At 43.8% G+C, this 27,755-nt stretch overlaps 1 protein-coding gene across 2 annotated transcripts in view; it reads right to left on the bottom strand.

The window, feature by feature from the left end:
• Window positions 1-27,755, bottom strand: part of ZDHHC9 (zinc finger DHHC-type palmitoyltransferase 9) — a 377,235-nt gene that overhangs the window by 53,725 nt on the left and 295,755 nt on the right. For both annotated transcript variants that reach the window (XM_069612973.1, XM_069612972.1), the window contains exon 7: window positions 11,742-11,846. In XM_069612973.1, coding sequence (XP_069469074.1) covers window positions 11,742-11,846 — 105 coding nt within the window. The remainder of the gene's footprint in view (window positions 1-11,741; window positions 11,847-27,755) is intronic.

The raw sequence follows: 27,755 nt of genomic DNA, 5'->3' as shown, positions 1-27,755 counted from the left end.
ACTTATGTAAACAAAATAACAAAAGCAGCCTCCTCCAGACCAGCCTATGTCCATCGCATAACCCAGCCCAAATTTAAACGGGCCAAAGCTGGAGGCTCTAGATTCCCGCCCATTGCGGCCAAACATTGGAACCTCCTCCCGCCCAAATTACGTGCTGAACACTCTTATTGGACATTCCGGAGAGCTTTAAAATAAATTGATGCTCTCCTAATATGAACTGCCAAGTCCTTCCTACGTCCTGGGGCAGAATCGTGAAACTGACAAACTGGATATCTGACTTACACTAATGCCTGAACTGTCATTTGAGCAACTGGTGATGGAACAGTGCCATGATGCCTCAGGGCTTAGAGTGCTATATAAATAACAAACTATTCTTGGGGTTTAGATATACTTTTAGAATACCATCAGTATTTCAAGGTTAGTTGACCCAGTCAGTCATGCAGTGACTCAGTTATGAAATCACATAATTAACCATCCCTGTCACAAGTATACACCTAGGAACATTACTTTTTAAACTCAGTTCAGAGCTAGTAAATAAATTCATACTTTCTGGAAGGGCCTCAAGCTACTCAATGAAAACTATGAACACTCAACTATTTTAGAATGCACTGAGCAAATCAGGGAAAGCAAAATAATTACGCTTTAAGAAATACACAATGTATTTCAAGGTAAGTAATGTATCTATTGTACTGTGAAGGCATCATGAAGCAAGACACAGACTTCTAGTTCAAACAAAAGATATTTATTAACTTAAATTTCAGGATGGTAGAAGGCCTAACTTGCCCTATTGTATGGTGGGATTTCCCTACCTGAACGAAACTAAGGAATGTAAGAGTTCAACCCTAAAGTCTGTATGTGTAGAAAACCTATGCCTGCCCTGCCCTCCCAACTAAAGCCAAACAGTGTGTAGGTATGTCAATCAAGAAATGGTGATCGTAGCTTCCTTTTCATCTCCCCTTCCCCAAGTTCAAAAAAGTTCCACAGAGTCTCAGAATTACCTTCCTCAAGTTCCATATATTACTGTTCCACCCAATCCTTGAGTCTCCTTTCCCCAAGGTAAAAGCACCACAGTTCAAAAGAAAAGGGTCTTGAGGCCCAGTCCTGAAGACAATACTTGCAGTTCCTCAAGTCCCAGGGTTCCCTTACCCAAGATTTTAGCTCTGCCACTTCTACTTGTTTCAGTCTTTCAAAAAGTTTAACAACTCAAGGTCAGCCTGACCATCTTTCTGAATTGCTTCGCCAGCTCACTTTGTGCTTCTTCTGTGTTTATTTCACAATGTCTGTTTCTTACAGGCGCAGTTGTCAAACCAAATGGTCCACCCATCACATGTCACGCAACCACGATCCCTAGACTCCTCTGCCCACACAGATTCCTCTAGAATTGTCCCTGTGTTCAGAATCACGTTCCTTTGTTTCTCTTTATTGGCCTCTGGTCTTTATTTTGCACTCATCTGGCTTCTCCTGCTTAGCCCCTTGGCTCTGCCATAACATGTCACACACATCTTGCCAGTCTTTGGCCTTGCTGCACTACATTTACTCAAAGTTCACTTTCTGGTTGTCTTGCTCATGTCCCACCTTTCTGTGGCACTCTTTCACACTTGTGCTCTTTTTCATAACGTTTTCACATGGGCACTTTCTCTTTGGCAGTACTCTTGTTATATATTTTGCCCATAAGGTTTTACTCTGTTCAATATTAAATACGTTTAATTGCAAGGTTTCATTCAGTTTCGTTATTCAACAGATTTTCAATATGCTTAATTTCACGTTTCCATTCATTTCTGTATTCAATATGCATTTGATATGCTTAATACCAAGTTTCCATTCAGTTCGGTATTCGATATGCATCCAATATACTTCATTTTCAGTTTGGTAATTCATTACCTATTTGCAGCCCGCTAAAAACACCCCGGCTGTTGAGTGCTTCTCCTTGACACGCACGGTCCTCCACGTTGACCCTCGGCGGCTCTGGCTGCTTCTGTCCTGCTTCTTAGGTCGGCGGGCCAGCTCTGGTGTGTCCCGCTCGCACACTGCGGCCTGTCTTGCCCACGCTGGTTGCTCTGCTGCCTCTATGTGGACACGGATGGCGCCCTGCACGTTCACAGCTCCGGCTGCCGATTACTTGTCACAGAGGCTTCCTCTCCTGTGAAAGCCCAATGCGACTTGGGCTTTACAGGCTTTCTGGACTGCTGGTCGGCATCCTGGCTACTCCAAAGGTCCCACCACGGCTGCCTCCTTCGGAAATGGTTGTCCTGCTGGCCTCCACCCCACAGGCCTCCCAGTTTCTCCCTGTGGTGTTCACTGCCACTCTCTTTATATACCTGCAACTCCTGAATAGGTTGCAGGTGTGGACCTTTCATTTAGTTTGCCTGACCAGGATTAAGGGGACATGCCTGACTCTCACCATACACTTCAGGCATCTTCCTCGTCCCAGTACCAGAGTGGTAAAATGGCGGTGTAGTGTTCATTGCTATCAGTCTCCTCTTCCTCGTCCCAGTACATAACTATGCACTAATAGTTATACCCAGAATACTTTTAAGAAGTGTACAATACAGTTTCTAAGGTGAGTAAGAACTTTATGAAACTATTTTAGAAAAGCACCAAAGCAATTCAGGGAAGCACCACCCAGTGTTACACGTTTAGAATAGCAGCAGCTAATCAAGAGAGTAAAACCTATATACTTTTAAGAGGAGCTACTAGCAACTCAAAGACATGCATTAACTCAGACCAGGGAAAGCAAAACCCAATGACCTACTTTAAGAATGACACAATGTTATTCATGGCGAGTAAACCCTATTGGTAAGCTTTTACACTCATTCAGTTTAAGAATAATAAAACAGCACCAATACTTATTACTTTTTGGAAGGGGGGTAACACTATTCAAAGTTAGCAACTTCTATACTTTTTAGAGGGGAAGAATTCAATTCAAGGGTAAGCATAACATAATGACACTTTTTAACTTCTTTCAGTAATACTGTTACCACACTAACTTCTTAAGCAAGGAAGTACGTTTACACGGTTTATACTTTCAAGGCAGAATCCTTATCTTACAAAGTTCTTCCCTAGTCTATAGCATGAGTTTTCGCAGAGGCAGAAGAGGGACACCGGTGATCTAGGTGCCAGCTGTAGGTAAGTCAGCACAGCTTTCAGATGCAGGAAAGTCAAAGTTCGAGGATCTCTTCTTTAACAAGTAAGCATTAGCTTCAGAGTTAATTAAAAGTGTTCAGGGATTTCACAGAAGGCGCCCTGTGTTCCAGCATTAGACTTGAGCAAGTGGTATGGGCAAACTCCCAACCACACGAATCACCCACTCAGCCTCACAGAATGCACACCAGACTTAAGGTAATTATAACCCAAGCCCACAGAGTACCTTAGGAGAAAAGATGAGCTCCTTGGTGGATGCCTTCCGGGTTCAGCAGCACATGACCCAGTCCCTCGATTCTTGGTCTGGAGACGCAAGAACTGTACACTGGATAGGAACTTCCAGAAGCAGTCAGAGAAGGCTTTAAGCTAAGATTTCTTCACAGATGTTGGCGGCTCTGGATGTGGCGCCTTATTACAGCAGCCAGGTGAAGAACAAATATCGCCAGTCGGATTCTCTTCACTCTCTTGGTCCTACACTCTGGTGAGGGGACTTCAGGGATTCGAATCGTCTCTTTGGAGAGCCAGCAGGAGTCCAAAGTTTCAGACGGATTCGGACATCTTAAGACCATGCACCGCACTCAGCTTGAGGTCCCAAGGTATTGGCGGTTTGTAGGAAAGCAAGGTCGCAGCACATTGTGGGAAGGCTCAAAATGCAGGTCTTCTTGAGCCTAGTGGATAACACCATCCTTTGGGTAAAAGTCGTCGCATTCGGGGCCCCAGGTCGATTGAAAGGAAGGGTTACATCAGGCTTTGGTTACACAGCAGGCTCTCCAGTTGCTGGAAATTGCTACAGGCGTCTTTTCTTCATCTTCGGATTCAGCTCCAGTGGTCGACTTGTCAGCAGCTTCCAGGTTAGGAGTGTTTATAAGGAACTACAGCACAACTTCTGCAAACTCTCCCTGCAGTTTACAGAAAGGGGTGGTCTGGCTATCCAATCAGGACAGCCAGTGCCCCCATTGGAATTTGGTTCCCATCAGGCAACATGAAAGACAAAGGGTTGCAGAGTTTTGGACTCCTCCCTTGCTTCCGGCCTTCTCAGACACTCTGGAGCCTTGGCAGGGAATACAAAGGATTCCTGCCTAAGACAAAACTTCCACAGGGGTCGTTCCCACCTACAATGGCAGGGGAAGAACTCGGAATCAACAAGCAAACAAGAAATGGTGAAAAAGGGAGGAGTCAAATATTCTAGCAGAATGGGTCCCTTCTGTGCATTACTGAGGCTGATTTAACAGCCTCCGAGTAATAAGACTAAAAGTCACTAAGATAAAACCACTGCCAGCATCCATTCAAGTAAACTTGCAACCAACAAAATATGTTACCAGGTAAGTACGAAAGTGAAGACATTGTATCCCCCAGCACTCCGCATAAGGTGGGGTGTGCTGGCTCACTTAAATCAATATTAAGGGGATGTGAATCCCACTTTACCTCTTGGGAACAGTAGTTCGCCCAAGAAATAGGATAATTAAAAAGGAAGCCGCTGTATTTAAAATGCTGTGTGCTGCCCTAGTACATTACAGTCAGTCCAAAGTTATAGGAAACTAACTGCAATCACACACTATGGCGAGACATAAAAAGGTCACCCATAAAGAGTAAAAGACTAGGTCGGAGGGGAAAGGATTGCCACTCACCTGGGGACAAGGTAACATATTTACCAAGTCGAAGCTAAAAGTTCTGTGGTTGACCGGTCAGGAAGATGCATCCTAAAGATGAAAATTCCAACACTGAACACTCCGGTAAGACAATGTATAAAAACATTTTTTTATTTAGGCCGTAGACACCTCTTATCAATATGAAAACACTGTCCCAGGAAAACACTGGAACATGTCCGAACCCCCGAGAAGGTAAGAGGAGGCACGAAAGAGCCAGAGGGGACGCAGGGAAATGGCTGAATTGTCCTTCTAAGTAATTGGGCCAAAGCCTTAGGCCACCAGTGAAGGGGTTGGGGACCCCAACTGCCAAAGTGAGAACCGAGAAGCAGCAATCTATTTTTGGCATAACCTGGCAGGAGAGCGTACCAGGCTTTGGGGAGGAAGGCTAGCTTAGGGGCAATGAGTTTGTCTTGGAAGCAAGACAACGCAGCGTAACACGGGTTTGAATCCCGATCAATCGCTTAGAAACCACTCGCTGGTATTAAGTGTGTTATAAAAACAATTTAAAAAAAAAAGATTTGCTAAACTCCCACATTAGATAAATACTGGTCTGAGACCTGCATCCATAAAAAGGAGAAGTACAAGTCACCTTCTGTGTGACACTACCATGGCAGGGGAGTAAACCAGGTCTACCCAAACGCACAAGAAAGAAAAACGGGTCGGATGACCCCCAGCTACAAGCAAAAGAAAGGCTAGGTGAAGTGAACATTCCCCCTAGCATTGTGAACTGTCAAAAGCCTGACAAAGGCCAGGGGAAGGGAGACATTCCCCATGGCTTTGTGTCAAGATACCTGGAGGTGTGAGGCATTCTACAGGAACCCAATACTGAATAAGCCATTACGGGCAATACAGAATGTTGACTGAACTGGAACTATACCTTTTGAATTTGTGTTGATAACTTAACTACTTTTTGGTGTTACAATCTGAAACTTTATTTTGTGCCTTGAAAAGGGATTGAGACCTGTGGAAGGGAGTCATTCTTTCAGGTAAAGATCCCACCTAACTGGACCTGTGATCCACTGTCCAGAAGAAGGGAGCCATTCATCTGAACCAAGAAGATCCACTACCTTTTTAGTTTAGTTATAAGTGTAAGGGACAGAGTAGGCAATTGACACAGGACGGTGAACTATTGATTTACACAACATTCTAACCGAACACTAAGTATTTTAGTTGAGGCACGGAAACCCCTTTAGTTAGGGAAAGTTACATTTTCTCTTATTTTAATTGCTAATAAAAAAGTCTATAGCAATCACTATGCCACCTGTGTGTCAGTCTCCTCCTTCTGCACCCATACAGTATCCAGTATGGGCATGTCTAGCAGTGTTGCCAGAGTTTGTCCTAAACCCCGAGACACCTGCTGTCTGCACTTACCCTTGCACCTGCCACCTGCGGGCCGCACCTCTGGTTATTGTTTTGATCCCATGTACAGCACTGCCCACTCTCCTTTCCCCTTGCACTTTTCCCTCACCCCCTCCCCTACACTTGGGCGATCTCAAGGTCACTTGGCCTAGTAAGATTGTTGTCTCTGTCCTCCCTCTGTTCCCCCTTCCTTGCCTCGTTGCGTCTTGAAACACTTGTATATAGGCGTGTTACAAATGCCATATCATATGCATGTTGACGAGTGGCTTCTGCAATTTGTCTCAATGAGCAATGACCGACCTAATCGATTATTTTACTGGATGATCGCAAGGGTTCCGCTACTACTTTTAAGAAATCATCCATCCAGTCCCACTGGGTCATATTGTACCTAGCCAGGAGCGCAGTTGCATTAGCTATTACATCGGAAAGCACTGAGAAATGCAACAAAACTGACCAGCGATGAAGCGATGAAGCTGAAGATGCAAAGCGAAATGCTAAAAACATATACAGCTCTTGGCTGCGTAGCCACCGATTAAATATGCACCAACAGGACGCTGAGGCAATTATAAAATCGATTTGCTCAAAAAACTCAAAAGAATTTTGGTCACTGCTAAATTCTACATCTTCGACGAAAAAAAGCATCATCCAAAACACTATTGGAGAGAGGACTTGGAGCAAACATATAGAGGAAACCTTTAAACTTCCAGACGTGAATCAGAGAACCAAAACCGTTGACTACATCAGCACCTGGATTACTTTAGAGGACAAAGAAGAAACCCTCAAGCTAATAACGTCACTGAAAAATTCCAGAGCCCCGTGACCGGAGGGCATCACCAATATCGACTTAAAAGTGCATCCGGTCGCCTGGGCCACCTTCATGTGTAAAGTCTTCGCAAGATGTTCAGAGTTCAGATCAATACCAGAATCATGGACGACGGCCATTATAGTGCCTATATACAAAAAGGGAGACCCCAAAAATCCTCTAAACTACTGGCCAATAGCCCTACTGGATCCAATTGGTAAGGTATACGGCTCACTGCTATTGAGACGATTCCAAGCCTGGGCCAAAGAGGCACCTTGCAATGACCATTTTCAATCCGGCTTCAAAAAGAAACCAGGAACCAACGTTAACATCCTGATGCTGAGCCTGCTTAAAAGTAGAACGTTGGAAGGAGGACCCGGGCTATGCCTGCCGTTTATAGATTTTACCCAGGCTTTTGATAGAGTTGATAGAACACTTCTATGGAACAAACTTGAAGCTTGGGCGTGCCCAAAAGAAATCCTGGAGCCCATTAAAGCCCTCCATACAAACACCACGGTTAGAGTGCGACTAAATTTCAAAGGAACACCCTCATCAGCTATCAAGGCAAGCAGAGGTGTAAAGCAAGGCTGCCCTCTAGCTCCCTCAATTTTCTTATATATCGGAGACTACCAGCAATCGGAAGCAACAGTAAGATCGTTTCCACCTAAATTGGGGGCGCTAAGAATAAGCAGACTCCTTTACGCTGACGACCTAATCTTGATTTATCAGACCCCTGTGGGCCTACAACGTCAGTTGGACAATCTCTTCTCCTATGTGACAGTAAATAATCTGGAAGTGAACAAAGCAAAGACAAAAATCCTGATACTAGAAAGAACAACAAAAAAAGTAGACAGCAACAAATGGTACTACCATTCGTCTCCGATTGAAAAGGTGTTAACTTTCAAATACCTAGGCGCAACACTGGACAGTTCCCGAAAAGACCTGGCCATGCAGGAAGTACTCCGTACAAAAATCAGGTCACTAGTTACTAAAGGCAAAGCAATCGACCAAACATGTGGCCGGTTTTCAATGATTCCAGCCTTAAACTTTTACAAATCAAAAGTGGTTCCCTCAATAACGTACAGAGCGGACGGCATGCTACAGCTACCCTCCTCCATTTGGCCTAAACTGGAAGCTTATTATTGGAGAAATGTCCTTGGCCTACCTTCTTCTACACCGATCGCCTCTATTCGTAGAGAATTGAGCTTGCTGTCACTTCATGGGTCAGTAAACTGCCACTCTCTAAATTTATACAGGAAATGTCTCGCTCCAGATAGCCCTATCCTGTTTAAATTAATCAAATTGGAGTTGGACACTGGCTCCAACAAGACGTTACAGACTTGGAAGGAAAACATGCTGTTATTGCTTAGTTCCATCGAGAGTAACGAAGAAGAATTGTTACTTAATTCATCAAAGATCCAAAGAAAAATAAAAGACGTAGACTAGATACAGACGTTGGATAAAGCATCCGAAAATAAATTGACGTCCCACTTACCACCGAACACAAAAGGGCTGAACGAACTACAGGGATATATAAAACAATTCCCGAATAAACAAGCGAGAAATTGCCTGCTAAGAGCAAGATTGAATTTGTTGCCAACGAATGAAATTAAATTCATAAGAGGCCTCTCTGACACCAGCAACTGCAGACTTTGCCATAACCAGAATGAGAAGGAAACGATACGGCACCCACTTCTTAGATGCACGGAAATTGGGAAAATGAGGTACAGTTTTATGAGACATTTCGCATCTGCCCTATCGCTGGAACCAGAAGTATGCTGGTATTCAAGGCTGATCAGTGGCGATAGACCAACCTGGCTAATGGCGACAACAAAACTACTCCAATATGCCCTGAGTAAACTTGAAACCAGTCAAGAATAAGAACCAAATCAAAGGGCCAGAGGCCGGCTGAAGAGGTTAACTAAAAAGAGAAATTGAAACGCGAATGGAAAACTTTGTAAAAATCATTTATTTGATTGAAACAAATAAATAAAATAATTTAAAAAAAAAAAAAAAAAAATTAGCTATTACAGCTTGTAAAGCCAACCAGGTTGACACCTTCCTTCAGATACCATAGACATGTTTGCTCCCGCTTTCAATCAGGAGGATCTAATATACATCAGGTCACCAGGTGCCAGTTTACATTTCTTTTCAACCTGGGAGTTGATGTCTTTAGTGACCACAGGATTTAGCAAAGAGGTTTCTATTCCTGTTTCACAGATTTTAAAAGAGGTATATATTGAGCTTCCCCGTAGAATGTCCTCAATTAAGTTCTGTAACCTCCTCCAACTCCTATTTTGAAGCCAAACGCATTTGCTGCTCTCCGTAACCGGTAATTATAAAGACAATGATCATCAGTGGGGGGCGAGGTTATAGGTGGTTCGTTCACATCTGCTGCAGGATTAGGATAATCATCTGGTTCAATATCTTGATTTTCATCAAGAATTACTGCTTCCTCATTGTCTTCATGTTTTACTAATGCTTCCTCAATGACCTGCCTCTCCAAGTATTGTTGCCTTAAAAAGCTTGCAAGTCTGACACTGAGAAACCAGAGGGGGTTTCTCCCACTAGTCCCCGGGGATCTCAGGTGGCCAGGGCACGGCCATCGCCTTTGGATCCAGACCCTGGGGGTGGACCAGTGCAGGAGGATTACTTGGATGAGGGGTCTTCGGGGCGTGGTGGTGAGGTAGCCGAAGGTGAGACGCTGTATCCCACCCCCCTTTTTTTGATCTTCTACCAAATCCTATTTTTTAGGATTTTCCGGAGTCCCAACTCCCCCTGCCCCTTTTAACACAAACACTGGGCCAAGGAAGAGGGTGACGGACGGAGTAACCAGACCAACTCTGACATCGTACTGCACATGTCCCGTTAATCGAGTCAGACAATTTACACTAAGTGCATACACCTGATAACAGTAAGCGATCCTCACCCGAATAAAAGGCGACACCTAAAGACACTCTGAGCAAGGTGGAACCACGAGTACAAGCACTGGAGCAGAGCAACGAACCAGGGGACAAGAGCAGGGGGGCCGAAAACCCCCAAGGGTTCCCTAGTGGAGGTCATTGCATCAGACAGACCCCGACACAGACGTGGAGAAGCCCCGATCCCACAAGATTGCATTGTTTCAAGGACGCCAGCGACCCTCTAGGTTGAACGGCAGGGTTGGGAAGGCGAGGCCAAGCCTGTGGTACAAACCTTGACTTGTGAATTGGAAATAGCAAAGCAAGAAAGACGCACACAGCCGGTGAGTTGGCAAGTCACCTGGGAGACCGGTGTGTTAAAGCCAATGAAGTAGCAACATTATGTCTCAAGTGAAGGCTGCACATGTGCGGATGAAACGCGAAGAAAGGCCGACCCGTGAAGGAACTTTGAAGTAAAAGGCAGCTGTGAGATCAGCGATACGAAGTAACGGAGTGGTCTGGCGAAAGGAAGTAGCCCACTCAAAAGTCTCAGTGAAAAGTACATTGTTTGAAGCTGAAGTGGTCCTGCAGTGGTCTGTAAAGAGCCATGAACATTTGAAAGTCTTCGATATCAGAAAGTGGTCCAAACCCGATTGAGGGAGACCCGAAGTACAATAAGCTTGGGGAAAGGAGCCCCTTGCAAGTTTGTGTGGAATTTTGACGTGAAAGGTCTGAGCCGGACAGAGGGGACCTTTGTGAACTCTGTGTTGTAGTACAATTTTGAAAGTCTAGAAATACTTTAATGTGGAAAATCCATGGTTTTGAACTGTTTATAGTGTTGAAAACTGAGTCAGAGTGCGTCATCCTGCCTACAAGGACAGCCTTACCCTGTGAGGTCTACCATGGGGAGGAGAGCTGGTTCAACCGCATTTATTCTTTAAACACTGATTTTTCCTTTGCATACATTTCTCCTTTTTACACTTTTTGTACAAGAGATATGGCAGGCATTATGTTTTATTAGCATAGTCAATTTTGATTTGACAGACTCCATTAGGATAGTTTTGTTTATCATTTGGTAGTTGAGACTACTCCCATTTTAGTTAGAGGGCAAAGTAGGAGTTTCTCCAGCCCCAACATTTTCAATAAAGGTTTTACAAATTGTATTCATTGTGTCAGTGTCATACTTGTGATACCATGCCTCTCCTACCTTACCTTCCCGTTGACTCAATGAGAGAAAGTACTGCACACCCTGTGTGTGTGTCAACCCAAGGAAACCGGTTATTACAGGAGGAGCAGAATTTGAGGGGAGCATTGTCCGTTGGTGCCTCAAAACATTCAGGGAGCCAACCATTTCTAGGATGGGAGTTATAAAGGCATTCTAAGCTTTCTGTTACGTGACGTTATCAACACCCCCCACCCCCCTAATCTAGTCTGTCTTTTGAAGTTGACATCGAGAAGCAGTGTTCGAGCTGAATCATTTTGGTGTACAGAGGGATTTGGCATACTGTGTTTTTTATTAACACTACGTCAAGCTAACAATATTAAACTCAGCGCAATTGTTTTTTTGCCATTGGGTTGGACACAATATGCGGTCGTTGACGTATTAGGAAGCATGGGTAAATGTAAACATAGGTTAGGGATAGGGTTACAGGAACACCACTTTGATGCCTTTTTAATTAGAAAATAAAAAGATATACTCTGCACCAATCACTAAATGTCAGCCTATGCATAACATGTGAATCTGCTTACATTCACAAGACCCAAAAATAGTTTGTTATACATTTAATTGATGAACAAGTAGATATCATGGCCAATTAAGAAAAATTGAAAATTAACAGACATTGAGAATGTGTATGACACAGTGTACAAGATAAATAAGAGTATACTTACATCCTCGTTTGTGGTCTGGTTCAAGGTCACAAGGAACGTATGGAACCCAGTTAACCCAACAACGGACCAGAGAGTAAAAAAACAGATCAACACCTCAAGAACTGTGAAATTCTGGTTAAGGAATCAACACCCAAAACATTACACCATAGAGGACTACATGCACTACGACATGGAATCCCCCAAACAACAACAAAGCATGAAGAGTTCCCCGGCACACATTTGATTCCACATCAGTGAATTTGGGAATGAATCTCTTTCCACTTAACTGATTTATACCTACAGATGCATTAGATTCAATTCAAAATGAAAGAAAAAAAAAAACAATCCAGAAGCAGCTTGATCCATCATTGCTTAATCACCACCATTACATGTAACATACAAGCACAATGTCAAGAGTTTTCTGGGCACTAATAATTTCAAGATCCATATCAGTCAAATGTTCTAAAGATCATTAAAAGAGACATAGAAGGCAAGATGATTTAGTCAAAATAAATATGCATGCACATCTCGAATTGCAGCAGCTTGGATGAAACGCCCTAATGATCACAGAATAAGCTAACCTGAAATTGGCAGTGATCTTCAACGTGACCAAAAATAAACACATTTTTTACAATACTAAATATTTGCAAATCGCACCCCATTCAACATTAAAGCCAAAGAATAAAATAGCAAATCGACCTAAACCGCTCTGCCAAAGATGCAACCTAAATTCTGCAAGCACTCTACTAAACTTACTTTCCTTGCCACATAACCCATTTCAATGATTAAAACCTGGCCATATTACGGTTAGGCAAGAATTGATGTTGTACCCCTGGGGGAAGACTACACAACCCTTGTCCTCTTGGTATTAGGTAACCCAACTATTGGTATAGGTCTGTACTACACAAGTTGGTGGTGTGACTGAGCAGCCAGACTTATCTCAAGAGGGGTTAATGTGAGCTGTAGCATTGAAATTCACAAATACAAGTATCCAAATAGTATCCAAATAACACTTACACTAAAGGTTTTCTAGTAAAATAATGTTTTATTTAATAGTAAGTTTAAAATAATCATTCTTTAACAAGGGCAATGTGCAACAACGAAAATACACTTAATACTTTCTCAAAATCAAGGCAAAGCAAGTAGATAATCTTTTGAGATGCTTCATAAACTTCCAAAACCCTGAGGTGACTTCACCAACTATGACAGTATTGGCATTTATATATCACTTTTGTGCTTTGTAAAATTCTGAGGTTGGTAGAAAGGAAAGGTTAAAGGAAGGAAAAAGGTTAAACGGGTTCTCAGAGCATGTGAGAAATTTTAAATCTCTCAATGAAGTCTAGATAAAAAACCTTTCCCAGCAATAGTAGTTCGAAACCAATGCATCACCTATGAGGGACACTAAGAAACTAAGTCAATGGATTAGAAGAGAGTGCAGGGAGCCAGCACAGCCAAAGACAATTGGAGCAAAGTCGATGGAGCAGAGGCACTTCTTAGATAGCAAAAAGCCTTCCACAAAGTTAGAGAATTTGTTGAAGAAAATCACTGTTGGGCCACAAGATGTTACACTTATGAAAGGTAGAGCTGTAATCAACTCTAGAAAAGCAGCTACTGCAAGTCTCAACTGAGAAGAGCAGAACTACAGACAAAGAATAGTATCCGAATGTCAGAACAGTACCTTTGGTTAGAAGAAGAGGATCCAGCTGGCTTCGGTCTGGTTGCAGTGATGCAGGTCCTCTGTTCCTGGGCCTCAGTCATGGGGACAGGAGGGAGGACGGCTGGAGGACTCCTGCACAGCATTTCAAAGGTCGGCGGCAGCTACGGGCTCTTTTCGTAACAGCAGCACTTTGCGGTTTCAGCACTCAGTAAACAGCACCACTGCGGATCTTGGACAACGGTTGGGCTTCCTTCACTCCTTGAGTCCAGCACTCTGGTGAGGGGACTCTAGCTTGGGTCGTCTTGCTTCGGGGAGGGCAGGGGGGCCCTCAGGAGAATCCTGGAGCTTTTGGCCAACTTACAGACGTTGCACTCTACTATGCATTTCTCGACCCCTGGCACTCTGTTCCAACAGCAGGAAAGAAGTACAGCCAATTGGGAAAGGTCTTCCAGCAAAGAACATCTCGGGGTTAGTTGGTCCCACTAACCAAAAGAATTAAGTAGTCCTTTCGGAGCTTCTCTTGTCGATCAGAAAAAGATTTCAGCACAGCAGCGGGCCTTCACCGGGCAGTTCAATGGTCCAGGAGGATGCAGCAAGCTTTGTTCAGTTTCTTCGTCAGGTTGTTCTTCCCAGTGGTCGACTCGGTCTTCAGTCCAAGAAGGCTTGCCTTTTATGCAGGTTTCTCCCATTCAGGACTGGGTGCATTTAGGTTGCCCTGGAGACTAAGGACAGGGAAGTTTCAGGCACCTCCCTTTCTTCCTGCCCTTGCAGACACACTGGAGCCAGAAGCGGGTTTCAGTACTGAAGCCCGCCAAAGGCAAAACAAACAAAGGGTTCAAACCTGGTTTGGTGCACAGAGTAAAACCCAAGAAAGACCTCACAAACAAGAAATGGTGAAAAAAGACGTACTTCTTAGTATAATTCCCCATAGAGGTAAATTGATCTTTGGTCTTTCAATTTTGGCCAGAATAAACAGATGCTTTAATGTTTTGCTCTGGGAATTGCACAATCAGCATTTATCCGATGCCATAAGCTTATCGTACCTCTTGAGTGTGGTCTTGTTATGCAGTATATTCAGCCTGAATCTCATTAGCGTATTCTGCTGCCTATTGTTAGTACATTTCCTCAGATATTCTCGGATCACATTTAAGTGCCCAGTATTGTTTTTGATAGTACGAGTTCCTGGTGCTGCTCTTTTTCCTCTGCAATTCTGCAGTCAGCCCAAATTGTCCTTTTTTACCAACATTGGGTTCTTACAGAGGGTTTCCGTTGAGAAACCCAGATTTAGAAGCAAATGTATGCAATCCTTCCAACTGTCTAGAGCCCAGTCATCGCCACTGTTCTCTCTACTTTTCAGAGGGTTTGGGGGGGAATTATTCCAGTATTCTTCTTGAAATAAAGAGGATTTTAGCATATGATGTGGTTAAGCCTAGTTCATGGCGAATCAGTCACTGGAACTGCCTGTGGCAGCTTTTGGGACTCTTCAGAAGGTCCCATACTTCTGTTCGCAGGCCGATGCATGTTTCCGCTCCAAAGATAAGTGCTAGTGAGACATTTTGCTTGAAGTAGTTTAATATAGGTAACAATGAGAATTTCCTGAACCTTCGGTCAATGGCTCTGCCCAGAGTTGTAAATCGTCAGACCTTTGTCAGGCTCTCTACCCATGGCTTCTCTCCTCTTGATGCGTTTACAATTGCTCCCAGATATTTCAGTTCCCTTACTGAGTATAAGCGTTTGCCATCCAACACCCAACTTTGCTTTGTGCTTCTCTTTCCTCTCGGTTCCCCAAAGACCATTATCTCAGATTTTGACAGCATTAATTTTCAACTTGTTTTTTTAGACATACTTCTGAAAGATGTTCAATTTCCTTTGCAGTCCGATCTTGGTCAGTGTTGGGCAGAATCCAGGGCAGTCCCCTTAGGGAGCACTACCTCAGATTAGGACTACAGGTGAGAGCAATAAATCCCCTTTGGTATCAGTCTGCACCACAAAGATTGTGTTGGTAGCTGTGGCTGAGCAGTCAGACTTACCTCAAGAGGGAGCAGAGTAGTATTCAGGGTTGACACAATAGGAAGTACAGTACTATGGAGCAAGGAAACACTGACCAAAGCTTTGTATTAAAAAAAAGAGAATATATATTTATTTTATACACTTCTAAATCAACACATACATCACAGTTAATAAAGTAAGTTAAGTTTAGTCAAAGGAAAAGCATATACAACTCCCTATTCAATTGTAGACAAGTTTGCGGTAGAGTGAAAACGGAGCAAAATGGCACAGTGAAAACCAACTACAAATGGCACTCTAACAATTTAACGAAAGGGAGGGAAAGCACAAGTAAAAACGAAATATCTTCAGACACCCCCTAGCAACACTTCCCTGAAGTATTGTGAACAAGTAATGCACAGTAACACTTTAGCCAAAAGATAAGTGAATGAAAACTGAGCAAAATGGCACTCCACAAGTTAAAACAGTAGGAAGGAAGAGGGTTTAGAAGATTTGGGTGCATCCACACATTTCTCATTGAAAACCAATCTAGTGAGAGCAGATCTAACAAATCAGCCAGAGTCAATAGGTCTGAGCCAGAGTCAGTGGTACAGAGCTAAGGCTTAGGAGCAAAAGTGTTCTTGTAGCTGCAGTCAAGTCTTTAGTAGAAAGATATAGAAGAGGTAGATGCGAGGCGAAAGACAATGTTAAGAGAGAGGGCGGCCGACCCCACAGGTAGTTAAAGGATTTAAAACACCTTTAGGGCTACCACAGAAAAAGGCCGGCCTGGCGGAACAATGTACCTTAAACGTGAAGAAGTGGCTCCTGCGGTGGCGGTTGTTCCTGATAGTTCCTGCAGGTCGAGGGATCCAACAGAGGAAGAGAGGCTCTCGTCGTGGAGGAAGGTTTGAGTCGCTGCACTACCCAGGGATGAAACCAGCCGTGGTGCTGCCAAACGAAGTTTAAAAAAGGTACGCTCCTTTTAAATCGCGGTCCGGGTCGATAGCTGGCTGGCTATCCGGTCTCCAAGTGCTGGGCACTGTCGATTCGACCAAGGCAGGTCGAAGGAAGCAATAGGTGAACTGGTTGACCCCCACCAGCTCAAGGGAAGGAGGCTCTTTCACGGAAGATCTCCTCTCGTCATGTGGAAGAAAAGTAGCGAGACGATCCGGCAGGGCTTCACCGGTGGTGTAGATGCTGAAGATGTCTCTGGCTTCTCTCCCCTTCAGTTCCGTAGTTCCAGTGGCGACGTCTTGCCCTTCCAGTCCTCTGTACCCTGGTTCTAAGCAGTGGAGTGGTCATCTTGGCGGGAGACCCTCCAGCCTATCAGGTTAGAGTGCGACCTGAGTTGCTGTGGCAACTCTGTCCAGGGGTTCTACTCCCCCTCCCAAACAGACCCACCCCAGACTCAAAGGCGCCAAAAGGAGGGCTTCTGGGCAGAAGCCCGCCAACAGAGCGAACAAAGGATCCCCGACCTGGAAAGGAATATAGAGTTTGACTCGGGAAGAAGTTATATCAAAGTTCTGGCAAATAAAACCTACCGGAGTAAAGTTAATAAAATAAACCGGCGGTATGTTAGAGGCTGTCAGTAAAAGTATTAGCCTCGAACAATGGGAAAATCCCACAGGAAAATATTTGCGGTCGAATATAAAAAGGTAGTGACCACTGCCACCAGCCAGAAACTTTGTAGAGGCGGACTTTAAGGTACCCTCTCGAAAATGAACATAGGGGAAAAACTATTAACCCCTTCCAGTACTTCCATATTAAGATGGAGTGTACTGGTTTAGTTAATAGAGATTGACTAGTAAAGTCAATGGGGACTTTACATGCCCTGGGAGGCAGTAGTCAGTCCCAGGGAATGGAGTCTATGTTTGGGGGTCGCTACGACACCCCTGTGTCACTGCACGGAGGGTGCTGTGTAACACATGTGCACAAAGATGGTTCCTATGGGTGAGAGAAAAGATCCCATAGGCATTGAACACAAAAATAGCCTAGAACACACATAGCAAAGATGGCTAAGAGTGGGAAAAAGAGTCTCACTCTTAGCAGGTAAAAAGAAATAAACCCTTCAAATCCAGCAAAGCTGCTGGGGGACTCTATAGGTAAGGGAAATTAGCCATAAGTGAGAATTCTCCCTAACAGTCAGCTCTAATAAGACCAAGTCGTCCTCATAATAACCAGCCCACTTCAGTGCCGTTGATTTTAGGAGGAAAAGTTGTATCCTTCAGCACGTCTTTCATATCCTCAATAAAAACAATTGAAGAAAGTTGGGGCCAGAGGGCACCCTTGTTTAAACCCTATCTGCATGTCTATCCTCTGGGAAAGATTTCCCTGTTGGTCTAGTTTGACCTGTATCCCTGTGTCAGAGTATAGATCTTGAATAATCTGTAATAGGTCAGTCAGGCATCCTTTGGCTTTGAGCTTTCTCCATAGTAAATCGCAATCTATACTATCAAAAGCTTGTTGTAGGTCAGTGCTGACCATGTAGATCTTATCCTTTTTGTGTTTGGAGCGTGATTTGAGAAGGATCAAGAGCAATAGATTCAGACTAAAGCCGACTTCTTTCACAAACCCGGCCTGTCTTTCATCAATGCTATGTTTTTCTTTGATCCAGGCCTTCCATCGCTTCAAGATATTCATCCCAAAAATGTTTCCTACGAGGTCGAGCAGGGCGATTGGCCTATAGATCCTTTGTATTTGGTGGTCCCCTTCTTTAAAAATGGGTACCACAATCGCTAGCTTCCAGGATTTGGGTATTTTCTCTCTCTCAAATATCCAATTAAATAGTATTTCACAAAATTCTGCCTACTGTATAGGGGACTCTCATGATTGCATTTGATAACCCCTCTGGTCCAGGTTCTCTTGACCGACTTGCCTTTTTTTTTTTTTATCAGCTGGATAATCTCTTCTCTTTCCGTTGTTAGGTTCCAGCTGTTTAACTTGGATTTGCTTTCCTCTGTACGGTTAGCTGTCAGATTTATGTTCTCAAACAGATTCCTGAAATGGGACACTGATACATTCTCTGCTATTGGATTTGTCAAAAGGGACCCCGTTGACTCTCCTTTATCTTTCATGAGTTGCCAGAAATTCCTGCTGTTTGAATTCACAAATCCTCTTAGCATACTTTCTGCATCCCTTTGAAATAGATTAGATTTCCAAAGCCTTAACCAATTATTGTACCTTTGCTTTTTTTTTACTTATGAGCTCTGTCTTGTTAATGTTTAATTTATTTAACCCTCTTAGGTCCTTCCGAGGAACTTCTTTTGCACTTTATTTCCTCATCATACAGATGTAAATGCTTGAATTTCGGTTTAAACGTTCTCCCTCTTAGTTGTTTAAAAGGGTCTGTCCATACTCCACTTCATCTGGCTCCTGTGTCAGCCGTTCTTTTAATTCTTTTGATATTTTGGGGATGTCCTTTGGCTGTAGGCGCAGTCTATTAAGTCCACCCCAGTTTTTGTTCCCATCTCTCACGTCTTTCACACATCATTCCACTCACCATTAACGGATCATGATCACTGTGCGTTTTCTCCACTACCATGTTAATGACCTCATCAATGGGGTTTCTTGAGACGAAGGAATAATCCAGAGTGGCCCTGCTATTGCCATTAGCCCAGGTCGGGGCCGCCGGGATGTCACCCTTGATTTTTCCATTTAAGAGATACATAGCTCTTACTTACATTTCCTCCACCCAATCTGCACCCCTAGGATCTTTCGTGTTCATATTCCTACTTTTGCAGCCCATTTCCTCCCCATCATCCAGGCGCCCACGATGTGCCTCAGAAAGTGCTCGTTAGGCCTGGGAGTGTCTGGGTGAGCTGGCGAGAACGGCGTGAACGGTTTCCTACGAGAATTCTTACATTCACGCCTGAACTTCAGCTGACAGTGTTTTCTGTTACTGAATCCACCATCTACAACTTCTTCGTTGTTTGGACTCTGACTCCGACTCCAGACATAATATTCACTTCACCCTTGTTTCACCATAACAGTGTTGCCCTGGCCCTGCCCCCTTTACAAAGCTCATGCTCCATTTAAGGCACGGGAACGCTCCCCTGCGCGCATGCCCTTGGAAATGCCCGTTAGGCATATGTGGCAGGTTGTGCATTAAATAGCTGCACTGTTTTGTTCATATTTGTTCTCACTGCGTTTAGCCCCGACGTAGTTTACACATATAGAAGGTGAGTAGCATATTTTCTTTGGTACCGGCTTTCTGCCGCCTGCGTTGTAGTTGTGTAACCACAAACGCATTGCTGCAGCGGCTGATTCAAGAACGTTGGTGGTGAGAGGTGGGTGTAACCCTTTAAGGTAGAAGGTAAATGCTGGTAACCTAATTTGTCATTCCCTCATTTATTTGCTCATTTTAACAACTCTCTTGTCAAAAGCTCTTGCATAATTGATCCTTAGTGTAGGCGTGCACGGTTTTCTGTGTTGCATTGAGAAACAGACCTATTATTGTATTGCATTTCAAATACTGTTGCCTAATAATCTGAAAATGCTTAGAGGTCTTGGGAGTGGTAAACGCATGAAGGAGCCCCCACAAGGTCACAAACTTACGCCTCTATAGTGCAATCAGGAATTCCAACGAAGGATATACCATCAGATGAAATGCTTGGCTCAGGGCCTTGTCATAATGACTCATTGCCTACCGTGGCTGTGTGTGCTCACCTGCTTCATACACCGTTCCCACTGCACAAACCGAAGTCCATGTTCAAGCAGCGATCACACCGCAAAATGCAGTAAATACATTCACACTGAAAGAAGTCAATGATGTCCAAATAAGACTGTTGGCAAGACTCAACAACTTATAACAAATCTCTCACATGTAAACCAGAATTAAGATTTCATGAATCCATCTCTGACATCTCGATGCTCGCGCCAGTAGGTATGGCTGAGATGGGCAAGATCTGTAGGTCCATCTACACCTGCAGCTAGATCTTTTTATCACACGGCACAGGTTCACCTGCACAAACCTAATCCTCACTCAAATGAATCTCAGTTACCCACCTTCAACACCACAATAGGTGGTTTAAATTCCCTAGGCATGACTGCAAGTTCACCATCAGCACAAGTTAAGCTTGCCTGCCCAGACAGACAGACATGCATGCCCCCGGTGGCGGGTGATTTGAATGGTTTGGGGGATAAGTGAGGACCAATTTGAACAGACTAGGCTCCCTCATGAACACACCTTTTTTTCTCCACATGACATAATGCACATGCTTAATGAGCCAAAACCATAGTCATTTCCAGTACTCACACGCATAGTTAATTTATTGGATAAGGGTCATTACACTACCCATTATGCCATCAGAGAAATTAAAGTGTCAATTTCTGATATTTTAGTGAAACTAAACAAGCTAGAAGGATATATGCTGGCACAGTAATCCTTTTGCCTTTACCAAACATCCCTTACAAAAAAGGCTCAAATTGCACATTTCACGAGGCCGGGAACAGAAACCTGCCCCAGCATTGCAAACAAGTCCAGTCAAACATATGACAAAGACAACATCCAGAGTGTCCGTGCAAGGTCTTATGCAAATGTGGTAGAGTGTACTTTGTCACTACCCGTCAAAAGGAAAACAAGCGCACAGATCTTGTTCAAGTTGAGAAATTGCAACACGATAGAATCCAGCACATCAAACACATTGTGACTGAGGCGAACATGGCTCCTGAAGGTGATAAGATTCTGCAACAGGACAACTCTGACGATTGTCCATGATAGGATGACATTTCATGACGCCCCAACCCGCCGAACCCCCCCCCCCCCCCCCCCCCCCCCCCCGACAGTCCCACGTCGCTCACAGATCTTCTTGAGCAACAGCCCAGCAACATAAATATCGCAGCTGATAATAAAAAGACTGTCGGACAATGAGTCGTTGCATCCCACAAAATATCACTATCATGGAAAGCAAAGAGACTCAAACTTAGAGCACAAAATAGAAGGCTTATTAGCCAAAATAAAAATAATATCAAAAAGGAGCCCTCAACCCAAAAAACTAAAAATCTACCATTAAGCAAAATCAGGTGTCAGAATTCTAATGTCAAGAATGCATGTAATATTTCTATTGACAATGTGATTCTTGACCTGAATCAACTTAATGACTAAAGTAAAGTATCGCTACAGCATAAAGAAACCCATTCGCAGAGGCCTAATTTGCAATCTGCCACTAACTCAATCAAAGTCTCCAATTGACAGCTACTAAACAGACGCAATTATCCAATTCCCCCCTCTCCCCCCCCCCCCCCCCGACACTGGTTAAGAAGGTAAAAAGGTGGCGAGCTGCAAGAACGCCTCACTATAAACAATGGTAATCCTCAAATAACCACGCAGGTAGTGGACTCCCAGATTGTAAGAGCCACCCAATCAGGCAGACACCCCTGTAGTGAAAAACAGGGTTCCTGCTCCAAAGGTGCAAAAACTGCTAATTCCACCACAGACATCACTGACTCAGCGTCTTGTTTGCCAAAAAATCTCGCCATCAACACCATAAACAATGATAACACATGTTCACTGCCGCAGGATGTTTCCACAGCCTCTCCCTTGAGATTAATGCTTGCAACAATGAGACAGCTCATTTTATATCCACTGCACTCCCGCTTGCAAATGAGCCAGCCGACGTGAACCTTATTCTTGGTTGTGTTAGTAACATCAATCTCAACGGACAAGCAAGAATTAATCGTACATGTCTTTCAGCAAATTCCTCTCTTACAAAATTTAAATACAGAAGATGTTGAATGGGTAAAGCTTGCTCAACACAATAACAGAATGCTTTGTACAGTTCAATCCCTTATTTCGAAAATGTTATGGGATCAGATAGCAGACTTCGCTCTGCATAACCTGGAAATCCAAATATTCAAATCCAAGGAAGACTCTCGCATTTTTATTGAAACTCTTCCAATCACAAAAAGTGACACGGACAAAGTATGAGTCGAAGGCCATTTACCAACATCTGTAAAAGCCGAAATGCTAGGGCAACTGCCTAATTTACAAATGCATTAAAAGAACTGGGGTGGATAAATTCATACATGAAATCTTTGATGAGCAACGGTAAAAGTTGTGCACATACATAGCACTTTTCAACTTTCTATAAACTCCTGGAATTGCTGTGGATTTAAGAATCTGTTTACCTGGTTCAATTCTTTGCATGAGAAGACCATCTCGTCCATTGTTCTAGTTCAAGAAACAATGCACTTTGTAAAACATGTATTTAGATGGCAATAACCCCTTTGCTCATCCTGCACAGCATGGCCAGTTTGGCTGTCCTTTTGGCGGCCTAGCTATCCTCGTTTACAACTCCTTGAGGGCGTCATACAAGTTCATTTATGCATCGGATAATTCTTTGGTCATTCAACTGAACACAAACAATGAATTACAGTTGTGTTGCTTAATCATATCAGTTTATTGGAATCCCACGAGTACTCCCCTGGAAACGATATTGGCCAACTTGAACTTTCTGTTGAATTGTTTGAGTAAAAAACTTTATCCATAATCACGACCATGAGATCATCATGGGGGTGTGGGGGGGATTTCAATGTCACATTGATTGGGAGTGATGCCAACAATATACCTCATAATAAGAGTTCTCACAGCACGTTCTCTCTTCAGAGGTTCCTGCTGGGTGCACTTTTTTGAGGAGTGGGACATCCACAGCATTCCACAGCACTGAATCAATCATCATTCACCTGGCATAGAGGGTTGGCTAAGTCCCCCATTGATTACACAGGGGTCTCAGGGAACTTGATAGGTAGTACACATCCTATCACAGTCACCAATCCGTGTCTGGGTGATCATATGATCTTAAATTGCACTAATAACCTATCTGTTGATCAATATCCACAATCTTCGCTTTATCATTGGTTGATATGCAGCCATACTCTGTCAATCCATTGGGAAAAAAAAAGATGTGCAGGTCACTATCTGCATTTGTTAGTCATGACCTTTCTGTGAATGATAAATGTACGGGAATGCCCAATGAGGTCAGAGGCACAGAACATGCAGATGATCCAATGCCACTTTAATAACCTAGCTATACAGGAGGGTTCTAACGTCATCACATTCTAATAAATTCAACAAACCTTGTATTAAAACGTTCTAAAAACAGATTTAAGAAGACTTAAGATGCCATTAGGCTCGCTGTCTTCACTGAACAGAAAAAATAGGTACATTTTGTCAAAATACAAAAATCAACTAAAAAAATAAAATGTCAACGTTACATGGATGTCAACGTTACATGGATGACAACCAGTGCATGATTCGTAAGTACATCTAGGTTTGTTTCAGCAATATCGGGTGAGGCCTGGACAGATTACATTAAGTCGAGATATCAATTACCTCAGGGATTTACACCTGTTGATACACAAGTTTTTACTAATATCATTCTCTCACAAGGCCCGTGGTCTTTGAAGGATGTGCAATTCAAACACTTAAATATTCGAAAGCCGCAGAGCCAAGCGGCATGCCTCCATGTGTTCTCAAAGATGATCCCCATTTTTGGACATCGATATGAAAACCAAAATTTGATTTGATCTTCAAAACGAAAACCATTCCTTCCTCATGGCTCACTTTCATCATCTTTCATTTACATAAGAAAGGTCCCATTGCAGATCCTTCCAACTACAGACCTATTGACGTATCAGCCAAGGTCTTTGCCATTCTTATTTTGAATGAACTTGAGTCACATTTCCATCCATCATACATTATCATGCTTTCGAGTGGGATTTCGTAAATCTATGGGCACCTCGCTCAAAGCGACCATTTTAGCACACCTTTTAGAAACCTCATCACACACAAGGAGGTCCAATTTATAGGGCGTCTCTCGATATGTCTTCTGCGCTCGACAGTCATAAGGGTCCCCCTGTGGTATAAAAGTATTTCAAATGGTATACCATTGCACATCGTGGGTATTATAGCTTTGCTTCATGCTCACACCAACTACAGAGTTTGTATTAACCAAGATGGCATGCTTACAGATGCCATTCCCACTGAAGTGGGTGTGAAACAAGGATGTAATTTAGCGACAATATTGTTCATATATATTGGTTAGCTTTTTCTTACGACTTGATTCTGTTTGATCGCACACCTTATTGGCTTCAAAACAAACAGATGATTCTCCACCTTTGCTCAGCAACAATCTACAAACCAACCTCACCAAATCCAACAATTATATTTACAAACAAAAAAAATCTGCACATTTAAATGGGTGATTGGTGAATGTGAAATTGAGCGTTATCTATGCGTTATTTGGGGTACAATGTGTAATTCCAATTCACTCATAATGTGGAAGAATTCACTCAACACTAAGGTTGCGCAATTAATATCTCAAATGCGATCGATTTCTTTTTCAGACATTGTACATTTTCCCTTATGACAGTATTGGATTTTTAAGTTTTGAAAATGGAAGCTACTGTTCGTTCTGGTTTAGATCTGTGCCTCGGATATTGGCAACATTTTAAACAAGCTTCAAGGGAAGATTTGGAAAAGGGTTCTTGGGCTTCCAGGAAAAACCTCTTGTCCGATTTTGCATCTTGGAGTAAGCCAATTAAAGATTTCAGGATCACCCCCACCAGATCTTGTTCTCTTCCTTTCTTCTCACGAATTGATTCGATAACATTTTGCGGCAAAATCCATTTCGAGATCATCAGGGCAATTAAGGTTGATTGATTCCTGTAGTTGGCACTTAGCAGCTGAGATAATTGAACAGTGAAGATTTTTTTCCCCCATTCTTGGTTTGGCAGTGGGGCGCCACAGCTTGTTATTTTGGTTGGGGTCCATCTGTCTGGTTTGTGGCCCTTCTTCCATTCACTTTCTTCTCATAATCTGGGAGGTACTGCGACTCCGAGGAGTCCAAGAAACAGCTTATCCCTTATCTTTGTTTTATTCTGTGATGATGCCTCTTCATTGTTATCTTGAATCCTGCTGCTTTTTTGGCAGTTTTTGGAAGATCCAGGCGGGGGCCAATATCCTATTTTTGATTTCTTAGCCAGACGGGGGCCTCTCATTTCTATCTGTGTGCTGCTCTCGGGAGAGTCCATCAGAGCATAGAACTCTTTAGATTATTTGGAGCCCTACACATCCCATGCCGTTGTATACAAGGTGGTGGAATCCCCCTGTTCCGGTTCTCGGGGCTCTCCTCTGGCTGGGTACTCCTCCCCCCGCCTCCATCACTTCAGGTGTGACGGGTAGGTCTTCTTCTCTACAGACTTTCTCTCAGAGAGGCCCGTTGACACGACCTTCGGCCCCCTCCCCTTGGTGCACCAAGTTCAAACATGATGTTGGGTAGCTCCCTGCGTCCCAATCTTAATCCAACTGGGGTTGATTTCCCTCTGCGCCCCATTGGTCTGCACTAATTGGCACAAGTTGCAGGCCCACCGAAGCGTAGTCCGTCAGGATGGAAGCCAGAAGAAATGGGGAGGAGTCCTCCGGCATATTTGTGAGACAAGTTATTCCTCCATATTCAATCTGGGACATACTGTTATGCAGGTCCTCATCTGTGACTTCTTCAATCTGCAGCGTTGGTAGGGCTAAAATTAGTTGAGGTCTGACCTCTCCCTTCTACTCCTTCAGCACTATTCTTGTCATTCTGGATCGTTTTTGGCTTAAAATGCCAGTTCACAGTGTGCCTAATTCTGAGCTGGAGAAGCTTCTTTTCTTGGGGAGTCAGTTCAATGTTCTATCTCCGTAGCTCAGAATTTCTTTTGTTAGGACGGATTATGTTTGTATTAGTTTGGGGGGGGGGGGGGGGGTTTCTCTACTTCCAGATTTGAGTTCCCTACACCCACCGCATTGCCAGCTGCAGCATCAGATTCAGCAACAATGCCACTCTCGTTGATTTCCACATCGGATCCCACAGCAGGTACAGCCATTTCTGTGACTGCCGAATGCATAGAGTTCCTCTGATCCGGAGCCTGTGCTGGAAGCAAACGATTCAATTTCATTTCAGTTGGAATGACTAGATTGGCGCCGGCCACTTCAAAGACTTTGAGGACTTCCTGTGGGATAGGAGCGAAGGGAGCTGGGGGTCATATTAGGCTGCTTTGACTTTGCAGCATTAATACACCCTCTGCTCCTAGGTTCAGGTCAAGTACTTTTGCAGTCATGCCCCCACTCCCTTCCTAAATGAAATCCACCCTCCTTGGATTTCATGCATTGACATACCTGGCTCCTCGTTCTCTGCTGCAGTTTATACTCTGTCCCCTCCTCCATTTAGAGAACCAGGTTTTCCGCCTGCAGGGCAGGGTAGGTCCTCCCACTCCTGCGAACACACTGCAGCGCTCTGCGTCCGGAGTGAAGCTGTTAAACGTTCTGTAGCTGCTGACGCTGGCCGATAATCAATAGTGAGGAAAGACTCCACACACATGCCGTCACTGGAAACAGTCTGGAATCCTCGCAGACCTCACACTCTGCAAACACTCCGCCTGGACTACACTGAAATAGCATGTCGGCTGCCATTGCAGTCTATCAACTTGGTAGACATCCTGGATGCAGAGCTGAAGCTGAACAAAAACGCTCTCTATTGAAAATAGTTGTACCGACCGAGAAGCTGAGAAAGCATTGGTTGGCAAACCCAAATGGGTAGGTACAAATGGGTCCTGTAGAGCCACCGCTTCTAGCCAGTGTCCTGCCTGTAAGGAGGTCCGAATGATTGCAGACATTATCTTGTCCTTTTCTTGGGTTAAAAAAGACTGAATGGGGCCACCCACATGGATACCTTGTTCTTTTTTGACATAAGTACCTTGACTAGAACCCTAATCCCCAATCCAATAAAGTAACCGGCTCAATTGCCTTCCTCAATCAGATTTGGTATTTCCAGTAGCGGCGTCAAGCCCCTCTGGGAAAGTGGAGGAGAAGGGGCAATGGGAGGACTAGGAAGACTGTGCCTCTAGCTACTACAAAAGAATCCAAGGATCCAGTGTTGCATTCTTTCACAAGTTTAGGAATGATGACACTCTGGCCTCCATTGGGGAGCTATGGAACCAGACCAACACTTCATTTGGTCAGCTTTGGATCTGGAGTTGGATTGGTCCGACTTAAGAAACCCCTTGGAAAGGTGCAAGGCAGCCTCTTTCAGGGAGCACTAGGTGACCTCTTTGCCAATTGAGTGTCGTGGAAGCCATGAAATCCTCCCTGTACATTTGGGAGGAAATGATTGCCTCAGTTGTCCAAAAGTTCCTGTCTTAACTAGAGAACTGTTGTCTTTTTATTTAACACTTCATCAGTGTATGGGCTGAAGAGTTCTATCCTGTCCATGATACAATCCTGGACGTCAGGTTGGAATTTAGTAGTCCTGACAAGGGATAGTGTGTGTAGAGCTGCCCCCATTGCAAACAGACACGCTTCCATGTCCAGCTAATTATAGGAGGCCTCCATAAGGTCCTGAGCTACTTATCTAGCCTCT

Source organism: Ambystoma mexicanum, chromosome 5p (genome assembly GCF_040938575.1).
Source record: "Ambystoma mexicanum isolate Mex_15411 chromosome 5p, UKY_AmexF1_1, whole genome shotgun sequence".
Lineage (NCBI taxonomy): Eukaryota > Metazoa > Chordata > Amphibia > Caudata > Ambystomatidae > Ambystoma > Ambystoma mexicanum.
This window is presented reverse-complemented; position numbering and strand designations above follow the sequence as displayed.